Source organism: Candoia aspera, chromosome 17 (genome assembly GCF_035149785.1).
Source record: "Candoia aspera isolate rCanAsp1 chromosome 17, rCanAsp1.hap2, whole genome shotgun sequence".
Lineage (NCBI taxonomy): Eukaryota > Metazoa > Chordata > Lepidosauria > Squamata > Boidae > Candoia > Candoia aspera.
The window spans coordinates 195296-218825 of record NC_086169.1 but is presented as its reverse complement, the minus strand read 5'-3'; the positions used below and the strand labels follow the sequence as shown (position 1 = coordinate 218825).

Genomic DNA, 23530 nt, shown 5'->3' with positions numbered 1-23530 from the left:
GGCTGCACCACCAACCCAAATGCCAATAGAGCCCCCAGTAAATCTGCCTGTGCACTTGTACTAAGTGGATCCCTGCTCTCTGACGCTCGTTGTTAGCTATGGCTGCTGTAGTCCTGTAGTCCTAGTTCAATGGACCACGGTGCTGACAAAACAGAAGTCCTATTCACGTATTCACAGATGAGGAAACCACAATCTAGAGAACGCCAGAAACAAAATGCAAGGTTTCATGTCATGTCTGCTAATGCCCAGCTTGTAAAATGCCACCCACCTCCCAAGGTGTTGGTGCCAACACGTTACATAGCACACAGCTTGATCTGTGGCAGATGCACCAAAGGATCCCACTCAGGGAATCCCGAGCTTTGCAAAGGCCACCCCAAAAATCCCCAAATCCACCTGTCCTTCTGTGCCCTGCGCCCACAGCCAAACCAGTTCCTTGGTGCTGCAGAGAATTCCAGATGAAATAGGGGATGCCAAGCCAAATGAAATTGCACCTAAGCTAATGCCAGTTCAACGCCCCAAACCAGGCACAGGCTGGGGCCTGTTTCCACACAGGGACTGTGGGAGGGCTTGAGAATCAACTGGCGTTTTGCTCTTACCAGAACAAACATCACACACACCGACGTGGACGTGCTGTTCTTTCAAGGGGAAACGGAGAGGTTTGGAGCGTGTCACACATCTGACACCTGTGAGTTGCTGGCAGGGGTGTGTATTATTGCTTCCTTCTGCTGGGCAGGCTGAATGCCCAGCCTGGACTGGGACCGAACTGAAATGCAAAGGGTCGCTCCTCTGACATTTGGCCTGCACCCCTGGGACGGCATGGGCACAGGGAGGGCAGGAAGGCGTTGCCTCCCTCGCTCCAGCTTCTCCTGCCTCACCACCTTCCCGTGTACCTCAAAGCCGTGGGAGAAATGGACATGAGGAGAACTCGAGAGCAAGTGAGCTTGTGGAATAAAATCCAAGAGAAGACAGATTTCCCATTGAAATGCACAACAAGACAGTCACAGTGTCTACAATGCTAAATCTCCCCCGGTCGGGGGTGGGGGGCAGAAGAGCGCCGGGGGCTCCCTCTCACTGCAGCACCTGCCCCCGGGTCTCCGGCAGCTTCAGGGCCAGGGAACTGCCCACGGCTAGGGCCGCCGATGCAAGCAAGATGGGCACGGCTTTCGTGATGCCCACGAACGACGTGAAGATGCTGATGCCCAAAACTGCTGCCAGCTTGCAAAGAGCATTGAGGAACCCAAAGGCGGTGGTCCTGGAAGCAGGGAGGGGGGAGGCCAAGAGGAGACCCCATGAGAGAGAGGGAGAAAGAGAGAAGGAGAGGGGAGACGCTTTTGTGGCGCACGAGGTCTGGCTGGGTCTCCCCATTCCTTCCAGCTCCAGTGCCCAGAGAGGGATCACCATCCATTCAAGCGCGAGAGCACAGTGCCCACAGGGAGCCCCACCATTTGCAGAAGTACATCCCCAAAGAGGCTCAGGTGAGAAATTAGAAGGGGCTCTGTGCAGCTGCATTTGCAGGCAAGCACCGGGGACTTAGGCCAAGGTTACACGCGTGCGGCGTTCTTAAAGGAGTTCTAGGCATCTCCCGAAGTCCAGTTTAAACCCCGAACCAGAAGGATAGCATGACCTCGTCATTCGGGGATCCCACCTGAACCAGCATAGCCTCTGCTGTGCTTAAATCCGGCCCCTTGGGGTAGGCAAGTGCTCCGTATAACTGAGGGGGGAGACACAGCTGCTGTCCCTCACCCTCCACTGGTCGAGCTGTGGAGGACCACTCTCCCATGAAGTGACTGAGCCACCCTGCCCTTCACTCCTCCGGCCACAGCTGGGCATCCCCACCTCTGGGCAAGCACAGCGAGCCACCTTGTGTCCTGCTCTGCTGCCTCCCCCCCACCCCCGCCCCTCTTGCAGAACGTTCACCCCGAGGAAGAATCATCCGGGGACATGCAAGGAAGGAGGAGATGCCGCAGCCTCAGAAGGCGGGGCCTTTGTTTGCTGGGCAAAACGGAGCGGTGCAGGAGCAGCGTTGGGGGGCTGGGGCTCACTCAGCCTCTTTTCACACCCACACCCATACCCACACACACACACCCCAGTGTACGTGACAACCATTCACGAGCTATCCTATCCATACCCCCACCCCAGAGTGCGAATCTGGAGGGGCTCACCTCCTGTCCGAGGGGTACAGCTCCACCGTGAGGACATCCAGGGCGTTCCACGATGCAATGCTGACCCCGCCAAACAAGCAGAGGAGGGCAATCATGGCCGACTCGCTGTTGCCGAAGGACAGGAAGAAGCAGCTCACACAAGACATGACGCTCGACCCGGCTTCATGGTCAGAGGAGGGAAGGGGGGCAGAGCAGAGGAGGAGGAAGACAAGGCATTAGCTCCCGATGGTTCATTTCCAGGCCCCATGGCAAAAGACAGACGGGGCTCGGGGGCCTGGAGGGCCACTTTCGCCCCCACCGCGCAGTCCGGGCCCAGGCCAGGAATCCCTGTGGCCGGTTCCAAGGCCTCCGATCTGGCCAGAGGCAGGAACCTGCCCGGGCATCTGACATTCAACTTCAGGGGAACGCAGAGCGCAGAATGACCCCAGCACCACTCCGGATCCCACACCCAGCCGGCCACGCTCCTGACCGGTCCCATGATAGACGGTCCCGGGGTTGATAAGGCAGCCGACGGTAGCACCCACTTCTCTTGGGTGGCTTCCACCCCCAGGATGAGCAGGACCGTGTGCTGAGGGAGGGGCCAGAGCCCCCCGGACGACGGCTGCAGCCATGCGTTTGCCGGAAGGGAGGCCCCTCACCCAGCATGCGAAGACGCCCGATCTTGTCCATCAGGAGCGCAGAGACAATGTTGCCCGGCAGCACTGCCAGGGTGCCCAGGAAGCTGACAAAGTAGATCATGTAAGCATTGTTGTCATCACTGAAATCCAGCTGGCAGCCCTCTTTGTTGTGCAGGAAGGTGCTGTTGATGATCCGGCTGTCAATGAACTTGTACTCAAAGAGGTCTGGGGATGAGAGGCCGAGGGTCAGGGCCATTCCCTCAAGAAGCCGGGCAGACACCTCCCCATGGCGGCCAGACCCTAAGTCCCCCCATTTGCTCAAGCCAGCCCTTGACCCACCTTGGGGTCCTCTTGGGAACCTGCGTGATCACGGCTACAACCCCACAGCCTAGGGGTCTCCCTAGAGCAAATGGCTCCCAGGACAAACATTCTGAATCAGAAAGCCCACGTTGTTTTGTTGCACAGTTGGTACAAATAGCTCTCCCCGGGCGTGTGTGTGTGTGTGTGTGTGTACGCACGTGTGTTGTACATGCTGATAATTGCTTCCAATCCTACTTTTCCTCTGTCTTCAGTTGGTTTAGGCCCTTGAAGGCAGAGAAGGAGCTCCAGGAGTGGTTAGAAAACAGCAAAGGCTTTGATTTTGCAGGGGATCCAAGATGCTGAAGGAGGAGGAGGCTCAGCAGCAGAGAAGAGAGGGACCCTCTCCCCATCCCTGTGCAGGGACACACCTGAAGGCCCACCTGGGACAGGATGGCTAAAATAAGGCCTCACCTTATAGCGGCCCCAGGAGCAGCTGTGTATCTGGCAACCTTGGACGTTACCTGTGTTGTAGAAGACGGTGGCCAGAAATGTGCAGTTCTTGAAGAAAGTATTGCTTGACGTGATGTCCTCAAAGTAGCATTCTTCAAATAAAGAGTCAATAAAGGAAACAGACTTCATCTTGAGGCCAATGAACCTGCCAAAAGGGGGAGAGAGAGCATACAGTCATTAGCAAAGCTGAGGATTCACTAGCTAATTCATACACACTGCTAAGCCCTGAGGTGGATTGTTTGCTTCTGACTTAGCAGGACGTATATGTGCGTATGCTTGCAGTGAGTTGCAGACCGTGGCTGACAGCTTAGCATGCTATGAAAATGCAGCTAATGGTTTTGGAGAAATTGCAGCTTAGGGTGTGGTAGTAGCCCAGCCCTTTTCTTGCTCAGAAAAGACTAGAGCCCAGGCAGCACGGAGACGGCTTTGCCCAGGGAAGCCATCCAGCCCTGATGCTGGACCACCAGCCTCACCTCTGCACCCGCAGGGCCTGAACTGGGCGGGTGGGCTCCCTCACCACAGGGTCATCCATCTGAAGCCGGTGAGGGCCGACACCTACTTGTCATTGAAGTACTCCCCGCGGCGATGGATCTGGTTCTCCAGGGTGAAGTTGAAGGTGATGTGTCGGAACGTCTCATTCCCAAAGACCTTTGTGCGGGAGGCATATTCCATGTTCTGGAGGTGCTTAATCATGTCCGGGAACCAGACGGTCAGGCCATAGTAGCTACCAGGCAGCCAAAGGGGGCAGGGCAGAAAGGGGCGGGCACAACAGAGAGGAAGGGCGGGAAAGAAAGAACCAGAGAGGTTGGGACGGCCAGGACGGAACTGGAGAGGAAGGCTGGTCTTCTCGAACATCCTTCCTGCCCAACCTGATGACGTCCAGGGGCATCGGGGCAACAACCCCAGAACCTCTCACTGAGCAAGGACCCTGGTGGGGCAATGTGGTGGTAGGCCCAAGCAGCCTCCCTAAGTCCAGCTGCCTGGCCCTTGGCCCCCACCAAATGAGCCACTGGCAGGATATTTTCTTCCTACCAGTCCCCCTGGGAGAAAGGCCAGGAGCCAAGACTCTCGGCGCCAGCTGGGCTGTCTCAGTTCTGTGTGTGTGCTGCTCTCTCGCCACATTGCTAGCTGACCTGAGGGAGGCGGAGGTTTTATCTTTACTTCTTAGAGGTGTAACGTTACTCTTTGCTTCCCTGCACATAGGGGTGGCCTCGAGTCTCGTGGCTTGACAGTTCAATATCTCATTATAGGGGCAGCGGGCTGTTCCCTGCCAGTCAGCTCACAGATGGGCTTGTGATAGGAGAGGAGATAACTGGACCTCTTTCATAAAGGCGAGACGTGTGGCTGGGGAATATCCGCCAAGCGCAGAGAGCTTTGTACCTGCCTTGTTTTTCAGAAAGGTGACGTGGTTCAGGTCCCTCCTGGGGACCGTCCTGCAAGGGGCAGACTGGACCCCATTTCCTTTGGAGCCCCGATGAAAGGTGGATCATGTGGATCCAGCACCCGATCGGCCTGACCCTTGCCAGCCCCTGCAGCTGGCATGGCTCACCTGAAGGACATGGTGAACCAGACAGCCATCATCATCAGTGTGACTCGGCGATACTCAGGAGCAAAGCACTGGTGAAAATTTGCCCAGACCTGCGGAAGGTGAGAAGGCTGGCTTGAAGCTTCCTGGGGCTGAGACACAGTGAGGGGTGTGAGGAACTCGGTCTGCTTCTCCAGCTGTACCGAAGATCCTTTTGAAGGATCCTTTGAAGGATCCTGTACTGAAGGCCTTTTGGTGAAGGCCACGGCTGAATTGCAGCCTCCCCCGCAATCACTGCCCATGTGGCAAGGAACTGCTGAAACCACCAGCGTGGCTCCCACAAATGGAACAAAAACTCAGCAGCCCCACAAACCCCTCCCCACACCCTTCCCGACCACTGACCTGCTGAGAAAGATTCAGGAAGCGGACCATCCAGCGCCGGTACCAGGTCCCTGTGTCCGACTGGATCTCCACCAGTTCATCCTCCTGTTTGATTGTCTTGATGTGGGTCACCTGCCAATGAAACGTCGCCAAGGACAGGTGAGGGCGTCAGGCTTCCCACCCTGGCCCAGCCAGACAGATTCTTGCTCTTTGAAGGTGCTCCTGCAGTTGGTTGGCAGCAAGAAATCTAGTTCCCAGAGCAGGCCTCTGTGCTGGAGGCAGGAGGGTGGAAAGCCTGGAGCCACACACAGCCACAGACAAGCGAGAGCCAGACCCTCAGCCAGAGATGGGGATTCTCCTTCCCCAGAAGAGCAGGGGCTCCAAGGCCCACCAGGCAAGGTTCTCCTGGGTACTTCAAAGGCAAAGGAATAGATGTTGCCCTTGGAGAAAGGGAGCAGGGGGAAGGTCCCAAGGAGGAGGAGGAGGAAGGGCTCCTACCGAGAAGACCCGTTCAGGGTGGCCTTTGGCCCTCATGTTGGTGTCATGGACCTGCTTCAGAACCATCCAAGCCTCGTCGTGCTTCCCGTTCTAGAAAGACAAAAGCATCAGGGCATCCACCGTTCTGTTTCCAGAGGGTCCGTCCGCCTCTCCCACCCTCCAAGAGGAACAGCCTCAAACCTCAGGAGGCTCAGCTCCCGGGCCTGTTCCACATCAGCAGCTGCAGGACAGGCATCACCCCCGTGCTTCGTGGAAGCACACTGGACAGAGGCAGGGGCACAGCTGGCCCACCTCTAGCCGAGGGCACGCTCCAGGACATCTAGCAGCTCCTTCAGCCCCTCGAGGGCACCGGGTTCTGTTACCTCCAGGAAGAAGCGGGGGCTCTCTGGCATGGTGGTGAGGGCCCCAATGGCAAAGACAGACGGGAAGGCACAGACCAAGACAAAGACACGCCAGCTGTGAAACTGGTAGGCGGATCCCATTTGGAAGCTCCACCCTGTGTGATGGGGGGCGAGAATGATGGAGAAGAGGGTTTTGCAGAAGGGTTAGCAAAAGGGGAACATCATCTTCTCTGCCTATGAGCAGTTCCCCACCCGCCGCCCCAGGCCTGTTGTAGCTCTTCATCTGAGCCGGGCAAGCTTACACGTTGCTATTAGGAGCAGTGATGGCCAAACCCGCTCTCTCCTCCCAGGTTGCCAGGCCCCAAGACTGCAAACTCCTTCGAACTAGGAGGAAGGGACAAAACTCTACCTCTAGTGGAGCTGGGAGGCAGGGCTGCACCACTCGGAATGGCTCGTGCAACGAAGTGTACAGAAGACGACAAATTTCCACAGACCCAAACCTTCCCCCAGAGAAGAATCCCATTTCTCTGCTGCTGGCCTGGACGTCAGGCAAGCAAAGGGTGGTGGTGGTGGGGGGGGGGGTGTACCTCCAACCAAGCGGGAACAGTCCCTCAGCCAGACTCAGCTCTGAGAAATTTTCTCGACACGGGGTGGAAATCCAGCTTTGGGCCTCCTGACCCTTTCCATCGGGGGCCGTGAGTGTTTCTGGACCAGCCACCCAGGGGGACCCACGGCCCCTGTGACTGCACCTGCACCATCCTCCCCCTTACCGTAATGGGGGATAATGGCCCAGGCCATGGCAGAGGCGTAGATGCCACCAATCATCCAGAACATGCAGAGCCAGCTGAGGTGCTCTCCACGCTTCTCCTGGGCCAGGAACTCCGAGTAGTAGGAGAAAACGATGGGGATTGACCCCCCGATGCTGGAGCAGGGAGAGAGATTTCAGCAGGAAGGGTGGGAGGACCGCCCAGCCAGCCAGCCAAGCAACCCCCGGGACCTGCGCCACTCGGGGCAGCCACATTTCTATCCTGGAGAGAAGGACCAACCGGGGAGGGGAAAAGCAGTTCGCAAGGCTGGCAAGAGACCCTCCAGTCACACCTTGGTGTCTTTGTAAATCTGGGCACCTGCCAGCCCAAAATCTCTCTTCCCCAGAGATGGGCCCTCGCTGCCTTTGAACACATTGCTCTGTTCTGTTGGGGGATCAGCCGGATGCCTGAAAATGCCACTTCACCCCCACCCCACTTTTGAAGGCCAGCCCTACCCTCAGGAAGGGGAGAAAAGGAAAGCCGTGCTGGGAAGGAAGGCTTCTGGGACCCCCCCTTACCCCATGCCAGAGAGCAGTCGGCAGAAGAGGAAGGTGCCATAGCCCTGCACGAAGGAGGAGAAGAACCCAAAGACGCTGTTGACCGAGAGCGACATCAGCAGGCACTGTCTGCGCCCCAGCCGGTCTGCCAGGCCGCCCCACAGGAAGGCGCCCACCATCATGCCCAGGTAGACAATGAGGCCTGGAGAGAGACAGAGAGAGAGAGACAGAGAGAGAGGAGGAGGAGGAGGAGGAGGAGGAGGAGGAGGAGGAGGAGGAGGAGTTACAGCGGGACCAAGTTCAGGAGGGTTTTTGGCAATCCTTTGTTTACTCTTGGGGAATGCTTGGCAATCAGATTAGGCCCAGCTTCCCCCTCCAAGATGCCTATTTGCAGGGGCTTGGATTAACACCGATCCTCAGCACCCTGCTTGTGACCCAAAGGGTGCTCAGCCCAGCAAGGGCTGATGACCGGGCTGTATGGCCCCGGGGCCAGAGGAGAAGCATGCCCCCATGGCTTCCAAAGCAAGCCCAGGGCGATGCGGGCTCTTCTTCAGCTGCTGGCAGTCCTGCTCTGAATCCCAGGATTAACCCTCCATCATGGGTCACTTATGCAGCCTGATGGCTACCCCGGCTTGCTTTGCCTCCCCACCCCACCCCAGAAATTGGAAGGCAGGCATCCAGGAGCCGGAAGAGCTTCTGGGAGCATCCACATTGCTCTGAGGCAAGAGGAAGGCTGTGGGGGGGAATCTGCATGTTGCACCCTCGTGGAAAGACACCCCTGCCCCTCCATGGCTGCACAGGCACATTCTCGGTGAGGCGGTAACTGTCCTGACTAAGCAAAAACCATGCCGAGACAAGGAGAAAGTCTCTAGTGTTTTATTTACTGCTATTGTAGACAGAAAATCCTACCAAACTGAAGAAGCGTGGGAAAACCCAGACAGATAAACCCCAAACCTCAAGGCGGGTCTGCTCTGGGTCTCTTTGAATGACTGCTCAAAGCCTCTAAACTACGCATGTGTTTTCCCCCCTGGATAGGGGCCTCCTCCTACTCACCATCCATACTCATGACAGTGACCCAGTTTTTATGACTCTCAGACACCTGACCGAGTGCCCCTCATCTTCAGATACAGTGCTGGGGAGAGGCGGGTAGCTACGAGAGACCCACCTCTGGCATCCAATCTGTGACGGGCTATTTGCACATGCAGTCACATCACTGGATGTGGCAACTGTCAGGGCAAGCGTTTGTTCCAAGACCTGTATTGCTGCATTTATTAGATAAATGCCCACTCTAGGCAGCTTACAATGTTCTTGCTGACCTCTTGGACTACAACTCCCATCATCTCCAACCATCCTGGCTACTGGACAGTGCTAGGATTGGGGGAAGCTGCCAATGACTTTGGAAGACAGCAATATCAGCTGTTTATCATTAGGCCAACAGAAGAGGAAATGTGCCCGAAGCACTTTAATGGCCCAAACGGGAATGAAGTGGAGTGTCACTGCCCTCAAACCACCCACCCACACCCGTTTGACCCTTTCCCAGGAGAAGGGAGGAAGGCAAGGAGGCCGGCTGTGCCGCACTGTGGTGTTGCATGGAGATCTGGCCCTAAAATCACCTCCCAAGGCCTTTCCCCCACAGGCCACCCCCTGATTTCCCACCCCCACAAAAGGCCTTCTTCTCCCAGCCATCTCTCTTCCTTCCAGGGGAATTTAATTCTGCCCAAGCATCCCGCCCCCTGCCTCCTTGCAGCAGCAGAGCGGTGAAGCAGCGAGATAAGCTAAGCTGGGGGTGGGGGGTGGGGGACCAGTCTGCCTGCACAGAGCTGCTAAGATGGAGAAGGGGGGATGAGTCACCAGGCGCCGCAGAGCCCCAGCCTCTGGAGCCTTCGGCACCGGGCTGAGTCAGGGTCTGCCAGGAAGCTGTTCCTGCAGCAGTAAAGGGGCTTCCATTCCTTTCCAAGATGCCACCTAACCAAAGAGCCCTGCGCTTGTGGCAACTTCCTAGCATCCACTGCCAGGCCACATCACAGGTCAGGGAGAACTGCCTGGGAGAGGCAGAGGGGGGAGCTGCTGTATTTTTTAATTTCTTTGGTGTTAAAATGGACACACAAACACCTCTTTGAACAACAAGCTATTTCAACCAAGAGATGGCAGGAAGCTTATAATAATAACCAAAGCAGAATGTGCTGGATCAGACCCACAGTCCCACCACCACGGAGCAGCCAACAGGAGCCCCACCAGCTGGACGGAAGATCTCCTTGATCCATGCCTGCTTGTTGAGAGCAGCCATTTTCTCCATGAATGTATTTAACTTTCTTTACAAAGCTATCCTGGGGCCCCAATGCCATGGTTTAATAAAATTAAGAAATCCCTGCATACAGAGAGCTGGCATTTCAGGGAAAAATGAAAACTAAAGCACTCTCCTCCCTGATATGCTAGCTTTCTGTGTGCATGGAGCTTGTCTACTTACATCCAACACAGAGCAGTTATACAATCCCAACTTACAGTCCAAAATGGTGCTACAACTTATAAACACAACCACTCTGTTTTATAGAATTGCAGCTGTGTCCCCCCACACATACACAACGAGTATTCAAACCTTTGCACAACCATCACCAATGCTCCCAATCTGTCTGATCCCATAAAGATCTTACTGGTGGCAAGAGAGCACCATATAATCTGAAAGCTTGCTACAAATACTTTTTGTCCCCAGAAAATTAGCAGTGTCAACTCTACAACTCATTCCAAATTAACTGGTATGACTTACTACAGGGCTACAAATTTCTTATTGTAAATTATTACACCCCTTCCCTAAGCTGCAAAGTCCATGCAAATATTCCTTAACTGGAAATCAGTCCTTAGTGTAAATAGGGTTTTAAAATGGTGAGGGTGTACATGTGGTGAAGACAAACCTTTTATCAAGTTTTAGATTGGGATAAGCTGAGTTAAAGAAAACAGAAACAAAAAACTGTTTCCCATCTCAAGCTTAGGTCAACTCCACCCAGAAAGCCTAGCCTTGTCTCTTTTTCGTAATCCTCCATGAAGCTCTGGGACTCCAAGAGGTGATGGGAAAATTAACCATGCTCATCTATTATCTTCTGAAATAAAAAACTGTTTCTACAACCCAGAGCACATTGTCAGGCCAACCCATTTCCCATCTAGATTTCCCCTTCCAAGGACATGCCTTTTATGCTAGATAACCTGAAGAAACAAAAGCTTTCAAGAAAGAGATCCATTAATACCCCACTAAGTCCATCATCAGATCATTACCTTCTTGGGGACTTACCCAGCATGCCTTTATTGGAGTCCGACAAGCACATATCTTTCTCAGCGCTGGGGAGAACAAAGCCAACCACAAAAATTTCCACTCCATCAGCCATGAGGGCCAGTCCGAGCACAAAGTAGAGTGTCCACTGGAATTTCCCGTGTCCACACTCTTGTAGAATTAGCTCATACTGTTGAGAAAGCTCTTCCTTCTCTTTCTTCTTCTCTCCTTCCAGGTCGTCAAAGTCTCTGAACTCGCTCACTACCTCTGGGCTGGCTGTCAATCGGTCTCCACCTTTCAGGGAATCATTCCGGGGAATGCCCTGGTATTCCCCCTCATAGATCTCATCATCTTCATCATGGCCTTCAGTAGCATCGCTGGAAGCCCCTTCATCATCAGCGGAGGGCTCCCCATGGTGGTATCCATCTTGGGGCTGATAGTCATCATCATCATCATCTTCCTCAAAGCGAGTGTAGGAGCGCTTAGTGTATTCATCTTGCATCCGGTCCATCCCCTTGCTCACCTTCTTGGTTGCATGCTTCTTCACCTCCTTCGCAATGTCTTTGGCACCACGGATGAAGGCAGTCCGGTCTCTAAAGCCTTCATCCATGGTTCTCACCTGACGCACCAGCCCTTTGGGCCTTGAGGTTGAAAGAGAAGGAAGGCGCTCCTGGAATTAACTTGGGGAGACTGCTATATTCAGCACCTGCAAGGCGGACAGCTCTTTAGGCAAGGGCTTCTTCACCTTCGGGCCACCCGCAGGAAATGACCACGCCGAGCTGCTCTTCCAGGGTGGCGACCCATCGGTCTGAGGCCTGGCTTGTGCTTCGGAGGCTGAAATAGCTGCCAGGAAAGGGGGTGCTCCTGTGGGCTGATCGGAAGTGGCCCTGCAAAGGAAGGAGAGGGACGAGTCTGCTGGAGAGTTCTTTAACAAAAAAAACCCACAGGGTCAGGCAGAAGCCCAGTGACTCAAGGCCAGTTCAGATGACCAGGTGGGCAAGGTGGGAACATGGATTCAGTGGGACAGTGATAAAGACACCGAGCAGCTGAGGATGCAACCAGCCGGTGGAAATCTAGGGACAGGGCCCTCCTCCTGCCTTGGAAACCTCTCCAGCCACCCGCCCCCCTCCCCGGTCTGTTGGCTCAGCTGCACCACCAACCCTCCTCCTGGGTGGGACCATCCTGGACAGGAGGGGAATTCCGAGGAAGCCAGGGGGAGGAACTGGGCAGGCAGCTCCGATTGGCCTCTCGGGCTGAAGCTTGTTCAGCCCCGGCACATTCTTTCCATTCTTTGGTTCTCCTCTAAGGAAGCCAAACTTTCGACTCTAAATCAGGAACGCATCCAGTTGATACTTGGCTCTTTTCATGTTTCCCAGACTGGTTCAGTTTTGCTTGGATAACTTCTCACCTCCTGGACCATCACACACACACATGCACACCCGAAGAGCCACAAGAGCTGGGGCCACGCTTGTCTTTTTGGAACCCTCCAGGCTTCCCAGAACCAAAATTCCTGGCCAGTTTGTCAAAGTCTCAGCCATGAGGTCAGGAGGGGAGGTTGGGAGACCACGAACAAACAACTGCCCCTGCATTAAGCACACTCCTTTCTTCCTCAGATGAAAAGTTCAAGATACCCCTTCTCCAACACATGCCCAGAAACAGAGAGAGAAACAGAGAAGCTGGCAGGCACAGGTCAGAGGGCATTTCCCCACAATTAAAAAGCCTGGAAAAAGAAGCATCAGGCCTGACAAGGGAGAAATAAACCTGCCGCGGTGCATTTATCTGTAGTCAATACATGACTTATTCATAGGCTGCTGTAAGCCAGAACTCAGGGTGGCTCCTGGGGCCATGGCTGAGTTTGCGGGCAGGAAAAGGAATGGCCTGTGGACAAAGAGCCGCATCCTGCCAACTCCAGCGGGAATGGCTGGGATGGAGGTGCCCGAGGTGACCTGCGCCTTCCCACCCATCAGGAGACTGGGTGCAGCTGGAGTCCAAAGTCCCAAAGAGAAGATGGATCTTCTCAAAATTGTATCCAGAGGAAAAAGTTTGTCAGAAGCAAGAACCAGCTTCCTTCAAATCAGTTCCCAGGAGATGTGCTGGGCCTCACTCCCATAACTCCCCACAGCCTGGCCAGTGGAAGCAATCCAGAAATTCGAGGCCCTGGAGTACAGAAAGACTGGCAAACTTTTTTTCCTAAAGTCTTTATTGAGTTTTCCTGCTTGGATGGGCTGCAAGAACATCTTCACTGGGCACTGAAGTTGAAGTAGTAGCATGTAGAGCAGTCCTTAAATTTAATTAAAATTAAGTCCCAGTATTTAAGAGCCAGAGAGCCAGTTTGGTGTGGTGGTTAAAGGCACTGGGCTAGAAACTAGGAGACTTTGAATTCTGGCTTAGGCAAGAAGCCAGCTGGGTGACTTTGCGACAGTCCCTCTCTCTCAGCCCTAAGAAGATGGCAAGGGCAGGTCACTTCTGAAAATGTTGCCAAGATAACTGCAGGGAGTAGTCCAGGCAGTTGCCAGGAATCAAGAGTGGCTTGAAGGCACATAAATAAATAAAGGGCACCAATCCAAATTCTTGTTCAATGCAGGTCATACACAAGGAAATCAAGATTGGAAAATTCTGCCCGTAGATCAGCTGTTTACCCCCCACCCTGCCATGCTCCCAAATGAGCCCCATGTTCTTCCCTTTCCCATTCCAGATTACTTTGGGAGAAATTTGGTCCCTGCAACCAAATGAAATGAAACAAGGAAGCCAGACTTGTGTGGCCTTGGGATGGATCCTCATTGACCAAGCTGGTGCCCTCCGGAAGCAGAGCCACCATTCCACCCAGATGGCAGGCCACACTGTCTGGGACTGATCCACTTCTTGCTCCAGTCACCTTCGGAAGAGCAGGAGGAGGAAATGGATTCAGGAGAAGAATGCAAAAAGCAAACCCTTTGCCAAATGCCCTCGCCCCCTCTCCACCAGAGGCTCTTTTTAATCACTGGCAGCAGAAATGAATCTGGAAGCATGCGGGGGGGGGGGGGGGAGCAATATACAAAACGCAGGTCACCGAGGAGGCTTTCTGGTGCTCTTCATCGGACTTGCGAGTCAAGTCATCAGCAGAGATCATCCTCCTAATTTGCAGGGTTCCGAGGGCAAGCAACCCTTACTTATTTTTTCTCACTTTCTTATGTTTCCAGCCCTGATTTTTTTGTATGCTTTTGCATCAGTTTGTGATTGAAGGGGAAAATTTTTTTTAATGCACATTTCCCTAACTTACTGTCTTCCACATCCTGCCGCCCTCCAAACATGCTGGACTACAACTCCCATCACCATCGGGTCGGACTGGGCTGGGCTCAGCAAGAATTTCTGCTGGGGTTACGAGGCATTTAAACTATCCTCGAATATCTATCACGGAAGCTCTAGATCCAAATTCAGAGTAGATCGAGGAGTAATAATAGGGGCAAAGGGGATCACCTTTCGCCCTCTCCGCCGTGCCTCGAGGTGCGGCGGTTAAGGTGCGCTTGAAGCCTCGGGGAAACCCCTTATCAGCGCATAAAAAGGAAGGGAACTGTCCCCCTTCATTTTTAAAGGATTTACCATCCCGGGAATCCTGCAACAACAGCCCGCGCTTTGGCTCCCTAAACGCCACCGATTTCCGCCCGTGTTTTGGTTCCCTGGAGTTTGACCGAAAGGATCGGGAACGGGACCGGTCATTTGCATAGCTCCACCCATCCGTCTGAACAGCCCCGCCCAGGTGAGCGGATTTTTCCAAAAGGGGGGAAGGGAAGAACCATTCCTTTCAGCGCTGATTCAAAGCGACCGACCGACCCCTTCCCAGTACCAAACCCCGAGCTCATCTTACCGACTAGCCCCATTCTGAGCGCGTGCAAAGCGCCGTTGCCTACCAGACGCAGGCCAGATTCCCGGGGCCTCTCCTAAGCAAACGGGAACAGCTGCTCAGCCGTGCGCGGGGCTCTGGATCCATCTCCTCCTCGGCGCAACCTGAAGCTGGCGCACAGCACAGCCCGCGGACCCGGGCAAGGTCACCTCCCGCCTCAGCATCCTCGCGGCCTCCTTCAAACGGTTGCCCTCAAAGCTGTCCAAACACTCATGCCGCGCGCGGAGCCCCGGCTATATCGACCTGGCAGCGAAGGAACCCCTCCCTGAAAATGTAGACCGAGAGCCTCGGAAGCGGCGCCCCCTCCCCCGCCCCGTGTTCCTCGCCAGCAAACCCTAACCCGCCAAAATGCTCTCTCCCCGGTTTCCGCGCTCGAAAGCGGCGGCAGCCGCTCTCAGGACCCAAGGTCCTTTCCCAGGAAGACAGCGAAGCCGGCAGGAGCGGAGGGGAGGCGAGAGACCCCCAGCAATCCGGCGCGGCGGCTGCCTCACTGGTTGGGGTGGGAACCTTTCCCTCTCGGAAAACCGCTTTATTAGCCCATTAAGTATGTTTAAATACGCAGAGACGTTGGGCTACGGCTCCCATCATTCCGAACGGGATTTCACTGGCTGTGGATGATGGGAAGTGTGGTCCAGTCTGACTGGGACTGGGCTGGGCTCCTTTCCGGGGCAAGCAAGCAGTCAGCTGACATGAGGAAATTTGGGGCTCCCGAGCCCACCGCCTCCTTTCCAGCGGCTTCCCCTTCGGCACCATCCTTTGGGTGGGGGCCTCGAAGCCCAGAGAGAGGCTTCTTTCATAACCATCACTCCCCTCCCCCGCTCCAGAGAGCCTATTTTTAATTTGCAGCACCGACGGAACCCATCAGTTCCTCCTTGTTGGCTGCTCTTTCCTGTTCCACAACGACAACAGACGTCGTGAACATTGGACGTGTGTGTGTGTGTGGGGGGGGTAATATTGGAGCCAGCTTGCCACCCCCTCCCGTCTATTCAGTCGGCTTAAAAAAAAACCCGGCTACTAAACGATGAGCGAAAGGTTAAGAGCACCCAGCCCCTTTCCCTGGCTTGCCCTCCCCCCGGCACCCAAGGTCATTTTCTCTCCCCCCATCCCCACCCCTTTCTGCTACCATCGACCTCACGGGTTTCTTCCTCTGTGCAGCCCGGCCGCGGAGGAGCATCGCATCAAGGATCCTCCCGCAGCCTTCCACCAGCCAAGGACGGACGGCTCCTGGCGGCAAAGCTGTCCGCCCTCAGGCGGACGAGGCTGCAAGACGAGGGAGGACCCGCACCCGGGGCCCGAAGGCGGGTGGAGAATGGGCAAGATTCTCCAGGACAAAATGGCTACACGGAGGGAGAAGCGGCGCCGGCATCCATCCACTGTGGCCGGCCGGCGCGCACCCGGCTCTGGGTCCGCACATCTGGCTCACCTCGCTCCCGTGGTACCCGGCCCTCTCGCAGGCAGGAAGGCGGGTCGGCAGGCGCTCGCCGCCGCCGCACGCTGCCGCCGCCGCAACAGCCAGCGAGACGCAGGGGGGAGCAGCGCCAGCGGAGGAGCGGAGCGCTAAGGCTGCTGCGCCCCTCCGGTCGCGGGAGAATCCATTGTGGCAAGAGGGGACGGGGACGGGGACGGGGAGCGGGCCGGCTCTCCCCGGCTGGCAACTCACCCGCCAGCCCGGGAGGACCAGCGGCCCGGCAGCGGAGAAGCAGCAGCAGCAGCGGCGGCGGCGGCGGGGGCTGGCCCTGGGGGGAGGGGGCTGCGCCGAAGACCCGCTTTCCCCATATCCTACTTTAACCCCTTTCGGCCCAGCGCGCGGAAAGGGGAAAGCTGTCCGGCAGGGGAAGGGGGCCCAAGGGGCAAGCCTTGTGGCTGGAAAGCTCCTGGTCTCCAGCAGTGAGAGGAACGAAAAGGAGGTTACTTTTAAGATTCCCCACCTGCGGTAGTTTTTCCTGTTCGTTTGTTCCAGTCATGGCTTTGAAAAAAGCTGCCGCGAGGAAGCGGCTCCAGGAAGGGGGGCTGACCCGAGTCACACAAACACGCCTGGAACAGCAGCGATGCTCTCCCCTGTGGGAGGCCAGGAGTGCCTTACAGCTGCTCCCCCGGCCTCTGTCTTGATCCTCTTTTCCTTTACATCACATTACATCACCAGTTTCCAGCCAAGAAAAATTCTACCCCCCACTCCAGATAAGCCAATGGCCTGCTGATTTCTGGGCTCTGGAACACCAACCTGCCGGTAAGGGAAGAGCCTTCCACCGTGGCCAAGAATGCTTTCCCACTGCCTTTCACAGAGGCTGCTTCAGCCTCTTTTCCCTTTACAGCAGCATGGGTGCCCAGAGCATCCACAGAGGGCCTTCTGCTGCAGATGCCAGAGTGCATGCACCAGGGGCACCTGGGCTCTGTCCAGAGCAGGTCACAGCTCCCATCTCAGGCTGGCAGCTTGACCCGAGGGGCACCTTCAGTGGTTGACCGTGGTGCCCAGGTGGGCCAAGGGCTGGCAACTTCGGGCCTCAGCTGGGGTCCCGTCCTTTGTCTGACCAGCCACTCTTTGGAATGTATGGAATCTTACCTGGGAGAAAGACGGGCGGAATGGGCATGGGTCTCCCAGGGAGCCCTGATCAGGCCTGCTCAGACTGCAGAATTCCTGGAAAGAATGCCCTTAAATCTCCCAGCAGGGCCTTGCTGTCCAGAAGTGAAGAGAGAAGTGGAACTTGGTGGAATGGCGATGCCCCAAACCCCCAGGGGGAGGTGGGGTGGGCTAAAGAAAACCACAGTCAGAAGCCCTGATGAACAAGGGTGCTGTTTGGCTTTAATTTCCTTGATGGCACTCCCAAACTGTGGCCAAAGGAAAGACAGCACTTAATTTCTAGAGAGAGATTCTGGGATGCAAGCCAGCTAAAGCCTTGTCTTTTCTGCCTAGGAAATGGACCGCACTTCACCCTTTTCTCTCTTGGAGGCTCCCCCTGCACCCCCCTTTACCTTCCAAGGTATTGCTGGCCATGGCCTATTCCAGCAAGAGTGTGACTTTGGCTGAGTTCCCACACAACCTGTCTGAGTCTGAGCCTGATGGACCACCATGGCATGCAGGGCGCCCCAACTAGGGGCTTTTGGTCAGGCATGGAAGACTCAGGTGCCACTGTCCTTCCCCCTTCTCCCACCTTGGCCTGGCTCACTTCCCCACTCTTAGGAAACTCCAGTGGGCCTCCGTGTCAGGCAGCGGGGTTTGCCTCACTCTCCTCATGTTCTATAGCAAGCCTAATTTACCCAAGCGAAATATTGTGAGCTTGTTCAGGGTTGGTATTCTGAGCCCTTCTGAAGACTTTCTCCCCCAGGAGACCCGGAAGTTGCCGCTTAGAGTGACTGCGCCCTCCCAGTCACCCATCTGAGCCTGCTGCCCATAGACAGCAACGAGCCCTTAGGTACGTGCACGTGGCCCCCTCGTGAGCACACCCGAACGCTGTTCAGATCAGCCTCTCAGCTCTCCGTGCACCACAGGGTTTGTTCCAGAGCAGCGACCTCTAGTGGTAGCAGGAGTTTAACATTCTGCGCTTGGAGCGTTTTCAGTGAGCAGAGAGGAATTTACAGTTTACGGGGTAGGAGAGTTAGAATCCAGTCAGCATGTTATTCGGTTTATTTTATTTAGGAAACGTTCTTCTAGTTAAACTAAAAACAAGGCTTTATTGCCGCAGTTCATCAGGCTCCTTCAGTGCACTGGGTTGAAACACTACTCAGCAACTGTGTTTCGTGCAGTTACTCTGAGCTTCAGACTACCCGTCTCTTTCTGGTTCGGGAGCTTGAGAAAAGGAAGAACTGCTCTGAAAACCGCCCCTTGGGAATGTTTCCCCCAGAGGTCTAAGCCCACTTCTCATCCTATTTGTCTTCCTGCTGCTTCTTATATCAAACTTACAACCATCCATTTCCCCCCCCCAAAGCTTTTCCAAATCTTTTTAATTTAAAAAAGCATTTTTTGCTACGATACATGAACACAGCTCTCCTCCAACATTTCCCAAAAGTCTTTCCTTTGTAAAAAAGCTGAAATTTTGGGATCCTGGAAAAATAGGCTTCCCAGTCTCACCCCCCAATGACACAATGGCCTTAAAAGGCATGCTGCGTGTTTTACATACCTTGGAAAGGGATGAACAGCCAGCATAAAGAGGCAGCTTTAGTCTGAACCCAGCATTCTTGGGCTGTCAAGATAGGTGTTGAATTTTCCTTCACAAGTTTTTTTTAACATTTAAAATGTGGGCTTAATTATCAGTTCTTCGCCTGTGATCACGTTGAACATGTGAAAACCAGGAAGCCTACGAATAGACATCACGAATCATACACCACCCTTTCTGGGTAAGGTATCGGAACCCATCACTGTCTTTCCACCCCCAAAAACCTGGCGCCTCGCTTCTATCCCACTCCTGCTCCAAGGAACTCATAGCAGGGTTAGTCCTTGAGTGCCTTGTCAACTAGGTCAGTAACTATTTTTTTATCGACAGCTTCCTCTCTCTTTGTGAGGGAGCTCAGACTTGAGCTTTGCAGGCTCAAGTTTGTCACAGCCTAGAAATCAGACTTGATCGGGCTTTGCAGAAACTCCAGCTGCTTCCACACGAGATCTCTTTAGATATGTGGATTCTTTTCATTCTCAGAGTTCTGCTCCTTTTTCCTTCCAATGGAACAGGGATGATAATAAAACAGAGGGGTGCATTTTGCTGCAGCTGTCATTCTTTGCCTATCTTGTTGCTCTACCGGGAATCACGGCACCCAGCATTCAAGAGCTGGTTGCACAAATGGTTTTTTTGCACTGGTTCCCCTCTCCCTGCAGTCAGCAGCCATAAAGAGGACAACCCTGTATACCCTGAACCAAACTAACCCCATGTTAGTTAACTTCTGCACGAACTTTGGCATAAAAAACAGTAAGACACACAGCATGGCGGCAGTCGGCTATCTGGGAATGCACGCTGTAGTGATGCCAGCTGCAGACACCAGGGAGTTCACAGGAAGGGCATTTAGCAGATAGGCTAGTTTCTCACACGTCTTGCTTTGTGCATGGTTGTAAAAGCTTTATAAACCAGCCCCATGGCATGGACATGCCATGGCAGAACACAGCATACATGCCTACTGTCTATCACAGGGAGCACTGCGCGTTACTATTAAAGGTAAAGTATTTCCCTTTAATAAAGCTTGTGATGATCACACTGACTTTCAGCTCCCCTTTCTTGGAAATCTTTCACAGATATTGTCCCTGGAGGGCATTTACATTTGGGCATCAAACAACCCCTCCCCACCACGTGCAGCATTCAGCAGGGTCATGGTAGCAAAGCAATCCAAAGCCTAGGAGGGGCCTGACATTTGGAAAAGCTGACATTCCCTAATAAATTTGGTGTTTGTTTAAGATACCGTAAGACCCTTAGTGACTCTCCCTGTCACGCCCCAATACTGCTGCCTCCCTGCAGGAGGGAGCAGATTCCCATGTAATTCCGTGAGGACCCAGAAGGTGACAGAAGGACCACAGTCAGAGAAAGCCATTACAGGATATTTCCAAAGAGAACCTTCCTCCTCTTTTATTTCAAAACTGCAGTTTCTCAGTTGGATTTCACAAAAAGGACCATTAAAAAAAGGGAAAACCAAAAAACCTGCTCTTCTTCAAGGGGACACAGCTAATAAAAATGATCAGGATGAACAAACCCTCAACGCTGCCAAACAGGCGGCTGTGTTTTTCACTCCAGAAGAGGGAGAGGCCGCTTGCTGGAATGTTTGTCCAAAAAGAAACAGAAAACGGGAGACCCGCTGGAGAAGGCTGCTTTTTCAGGCTGGCTGGTCACACACTGTGGCCTAGGGAGGGAGAGGCCCCCGCATGGGCCCCCGCGGAGGCACCATGGGCCGTTGAGCAGGACGAGGTGGGAGAGGGATGCGCTGGTAGCTGTAGGGAGGGGGCCGAGGGGGGCCGTTGTATCCATGGGGTGGCATCAAGGGAGGTGGCCCGCGCATCCCATGAGGTGGCATGGGACCAGGATGACCTGGGGAAATAAAACACATGGACATTAGGTGGCACCAGAAGATGCCCCAAGACCGCCTAAAGCTGGGAAAGTAAAGCGGCAAAGGGAGCCAGAGCTATTGCACTGCTGGGGGAAATTTAATAAAAACTGCTTGGATTTCTCTTCCTTGGTTCGAAGCCCCTTTTAGAAAAGGTAATACCCTTGAAGAAAATAGGACAGCTGCTCCCTCACACCCTCAGGCTTTTTGGCCCTGGGCCAGAAGAGGAGAGAGGAAAGAGAGTACCCCAAACCCTGGCTTCCACTTACCCATTGGCGATCCAAAGTGAGGTCCCCTGGGTGGCAGGCCCATAGGGGGCGGCCCAGGATGGGGCATGCCTGGGGGTGGGCGGGGTGGCGGCTGCCCCCCTGCCCCTGGGGGTCCAGGGTGATGTGGGCCCATCCCGGGCATTCCATGATGGACCTGCATCTGCGGCATTCCTGGGAAGGCAAAAAAAGGCAGGGATTTCTCATGGATGTGTTCACACAGTTCCAAAGAAACAGGCTGGCAGTTCGTGTCAGGAAGACCTTGCCCACGTCCCGTACAGCTGGGCTGCAGGAACCACTGCTGGACCCCACGATTCCCAATCCAGCTGCCCTTGCTACTCCCTTTTCACAAGCCCCTCCCCTCCCTGCCCCTGATGGCTTCCCAGCCTCCTCCTGTCCTTCACGTGTGGCAGCTGAGGACAAGCTTCCAGCAGTCCCCTGAACTTATACTCGTCAAAGTGGCAAAGGCAGAACTGGTCTTCTTGCGAGATGGAAGGAGGAGTCCCAATCACAGAACGTACCTGGATGCATCCCACCAGGAGGGAAAGGATGTGGGTGGGGAGGATGTGCCCCACCAGGCGCTCCTGTGGAAGGGGGTCCTGGGGCACCAGCCCCTGGTGGCATGGGTGGAGGTGGCATGGCTGGAGGCAGTCCTGGCGGCAAGGCTCCTGGAGGGGGCACCGGGGGAGGGAATGATCCAGGTGGGGGGATGCCTATAATGGAAAATCATACAACACCTTGAAATATTGGGGAATACACCTGACAACCTGCCGGTTGCTGAGTCACCTGTCAAAGTTTTCAGAAAGTAAGAACTGAAGCCATGAGAAGAAACAATTCTTGGAAGGCATGGGACGGAAAGGGGCCAGAACGACCACCCAGCCCCAGCACTGGTGTACCTGGAGGAGTAACCCCTGGTCCCAAGGTGGTAACCACCGGGGTGGGCACCGAGGGTGGGGGTGGAGCGTCCGCAAAGAGCTGATGCGGCCGGTCGGCCTGGGAGAGGGGATTCTGTGCAGCCAGGAGGCGCTCAGCTGCTGAGCCATGTCTTTCGCCCTTCGAATCCTTCTTGAAAGCGTAGGAGACGGTGATGGGGCGGTTGCACAGGTACTGTCCATTCATGGCCTCGATGGCAGCATCTGAGGCATCGAAGCTGGCAAAGTTGATGAAGGCGTAGCCCTTGGAGTTGCCTGTATCGGGGTCACGCATGATCTTGGGAGTCTGCAGGATGACCCCAAAGGCGCTGAATGTGTCGTACAGCAGCTTCTCATCAATCTCTGGATCCAGGTTGCCAATGAAGATATTGGCACCCACATCCAGGTTCTTGTTGTGAGCTGAGGCCTTGTTGACCCGGATTGGCTTCCCGTAGAGCTTGATCATGTTCATGATCTTGATGGCGTAGTCAGCATCCTCCTCGCTGAGGAATTCCACAAACCCATAGCCTGAAAGAATACAAGCCCGAGAGCAAGATCTATCCATCTGGATAGATGGTGCAATGTGCGCTAGTCCCCCCAGTTCCCCAAATTAACCAGGAGACGTATCAGCCTTTGCCAGCTCTGCAGCAAACCAAGCCGAGCGCAAGCCCTCCCAGGCACAACCAGGGTGAAGCCGCCTGCAGCCCCCTTACCTTGGTGCTGGCCGGTGACTCTGTCTTTGGGCATGTGGGTGTTGACGACGGGGCCCGCCTGGAGGAAGAGCTCCCACAGGAGGGGCTCGCTGACCTTCTCGTCCAGGCCGCCCACGTAGACGGTGGCATCTGGGGGGCGAGAGGGGGGGCTCTGGGGTTAGGCGGCGGCAGAAGCGCTTGCGGGGCTCCGGACAGCCACGAGCCGATCCTCAAGAAGGCACCGCCGGCCGCCGCGTTCTCGCCTCGCCCATCATCCACGCCCCTGCGGACCGTTTCGGACCGAGCGAGCGCGATAGGAATGATGGCGGCTGGAATCCAGCCTGCCGGGAGGCACCCTTCTCGGCCCGCAGGCTTGGGGATGATGGGAGCCGCGTCTCCACCAGGCGTCCTACCCGGGCCTCAGGCGCAGCCGCCCCCCGTAACGCGTATCCCAGCGCCGTTACCTTGGTTCCGTTCCGAGATGGGCCCCGCCGCCATCTTGATCCAGGCACTCCCCGCTTCTCACTCGCAGTTCCGCTTCCAGCCGGAAATTACGTTAAAGGGTGCCGCGTGCCCGCCCCAGCCATGTTGCTTCCGGGCTGAGGATCGGACGCCTCGCTGTTGAAAGCAGCGTCGCTTTGAAGGCTACCGGACAGCTCACGCGCACAATCATCCCCTCGCGGAAGTTAGTTTTCCGATTTAAAAAAAAAAATTATATAGCGCCCGGTACTATATCACAACGATGCATCTGTGTATGTGCGTCACTTCGGCTTCAATAACGTGGCATAAAACCAGCACTTCCGGGGCCCACCCTCATGTGGTCACACTACTTCCGGAACGAAAACAGAAGCCGCACTTGGCCAATCA

The 23530-nt window shown here is 55.0% G+C and overlaps 2 protein-coding genes across 2 annotated transcripts; both read right to left on the bottom strand.

Annotated features, from left to right (window-relative positions):
- Window positions 1-885: 885 nt before the first annotated feature.
- Window positions 886-11553, bottom strand: SV2A (synaptic vesicle glycoprotein 2A). The gene is made up of 12 exons (XM_063316675.1): window positions 10921-11553; window positions 7659-7839; window positions 7105-7256; window positions 6356-6489; window positions 5994-6083; window positions 5517-5627; window positions 5139-5227; window positions 4149-4313; window positions 3601-3734; window positions 2801-3004; window positions 2163-2322; window positions 886-1252 (listed from the first exon to the last, which is right to left on the bottom strand). Exons 1-12 carry the CDS (start codon window positions 11507-11509, stop codon window positions 1069-1071), a joined length of 2193 nt encoding a protein of 730 aa, XP_063172745.1. The 5' UTR covers window positions 11510-11553; the 3' UTR covers window positions 886-1068.
- An 8733-nt stretch (window positions 11554-20286) lies between these two features.
- On the bottom strand, window positions 20287-23230 carry SF3B4 (splicing factor 3b subunit 4). The gene is made up of 6 exons (XM_063316782.1): window positions 23128-23230; window positions 22685-22813; window positions 21957-22499; window positions 21582-21773; window positions 21064-21234; window positions 20287-20778 (listed from the first exon to the last, which is right to left on the bottom strand). The coding sequence occupies exons 1-6, from the start codon at window positions 23159-23161 to the stop codon at window positions 20594-20596; spliced, it is 1254 nt and encodes a 417-aa protein (XP_063172852.1). The 5' UTR covers window positions 23162-23230; the 3' UTR covers window positions 20287-20593.
- Window positions 23231-23530: the final 300 nt, after the last annotated feature.

Bases quoted from the DNA above. Each gene is read 5' to 3' on its own strand.
- SV2A (XM_063316675.1), bottom strand. From the start codon at position 11,509: ATGGATGAAGGCTTTAGAGACCGGACTGCCTTCATCCGTGGTGCCAAA. The intron at 6,490-7,104 runs GTAAGGGGGAGG...CCCATCACACAG, and splicing joins GGCCATTATCCCCCATTACG to GGTGGAGCTTCCAAATGGGA. The intron at 3,005-3,600 runs GTAACGTCCAAG...TCTCATCCCCAG, and splicing joins CACCGTCTTCTACAACACAG to ACCTCTTTGAGTACAAGTTC.
- SF3B4 (XM_063316782.1), bottom strand. From the start codon at position 23,161: ATGGCGGCGGGGCCCATCTCGGAACGGAACCAAG. The intron at 21,235-21,581 runs GTACGTTCTGTG...TTGCCTTCCCAG, and splicing joins TCCTGGTGGGATGCATCCAG to GAATGCCGCAGATGCAGGTC. The intron at 20,779-21,063 runs GTAAGTGGAAGC...TTATTTCCCCAG, and splicing joins TCACTTTGGATCGCCAATGG to GTCATCCTGGTCCCATGCCA.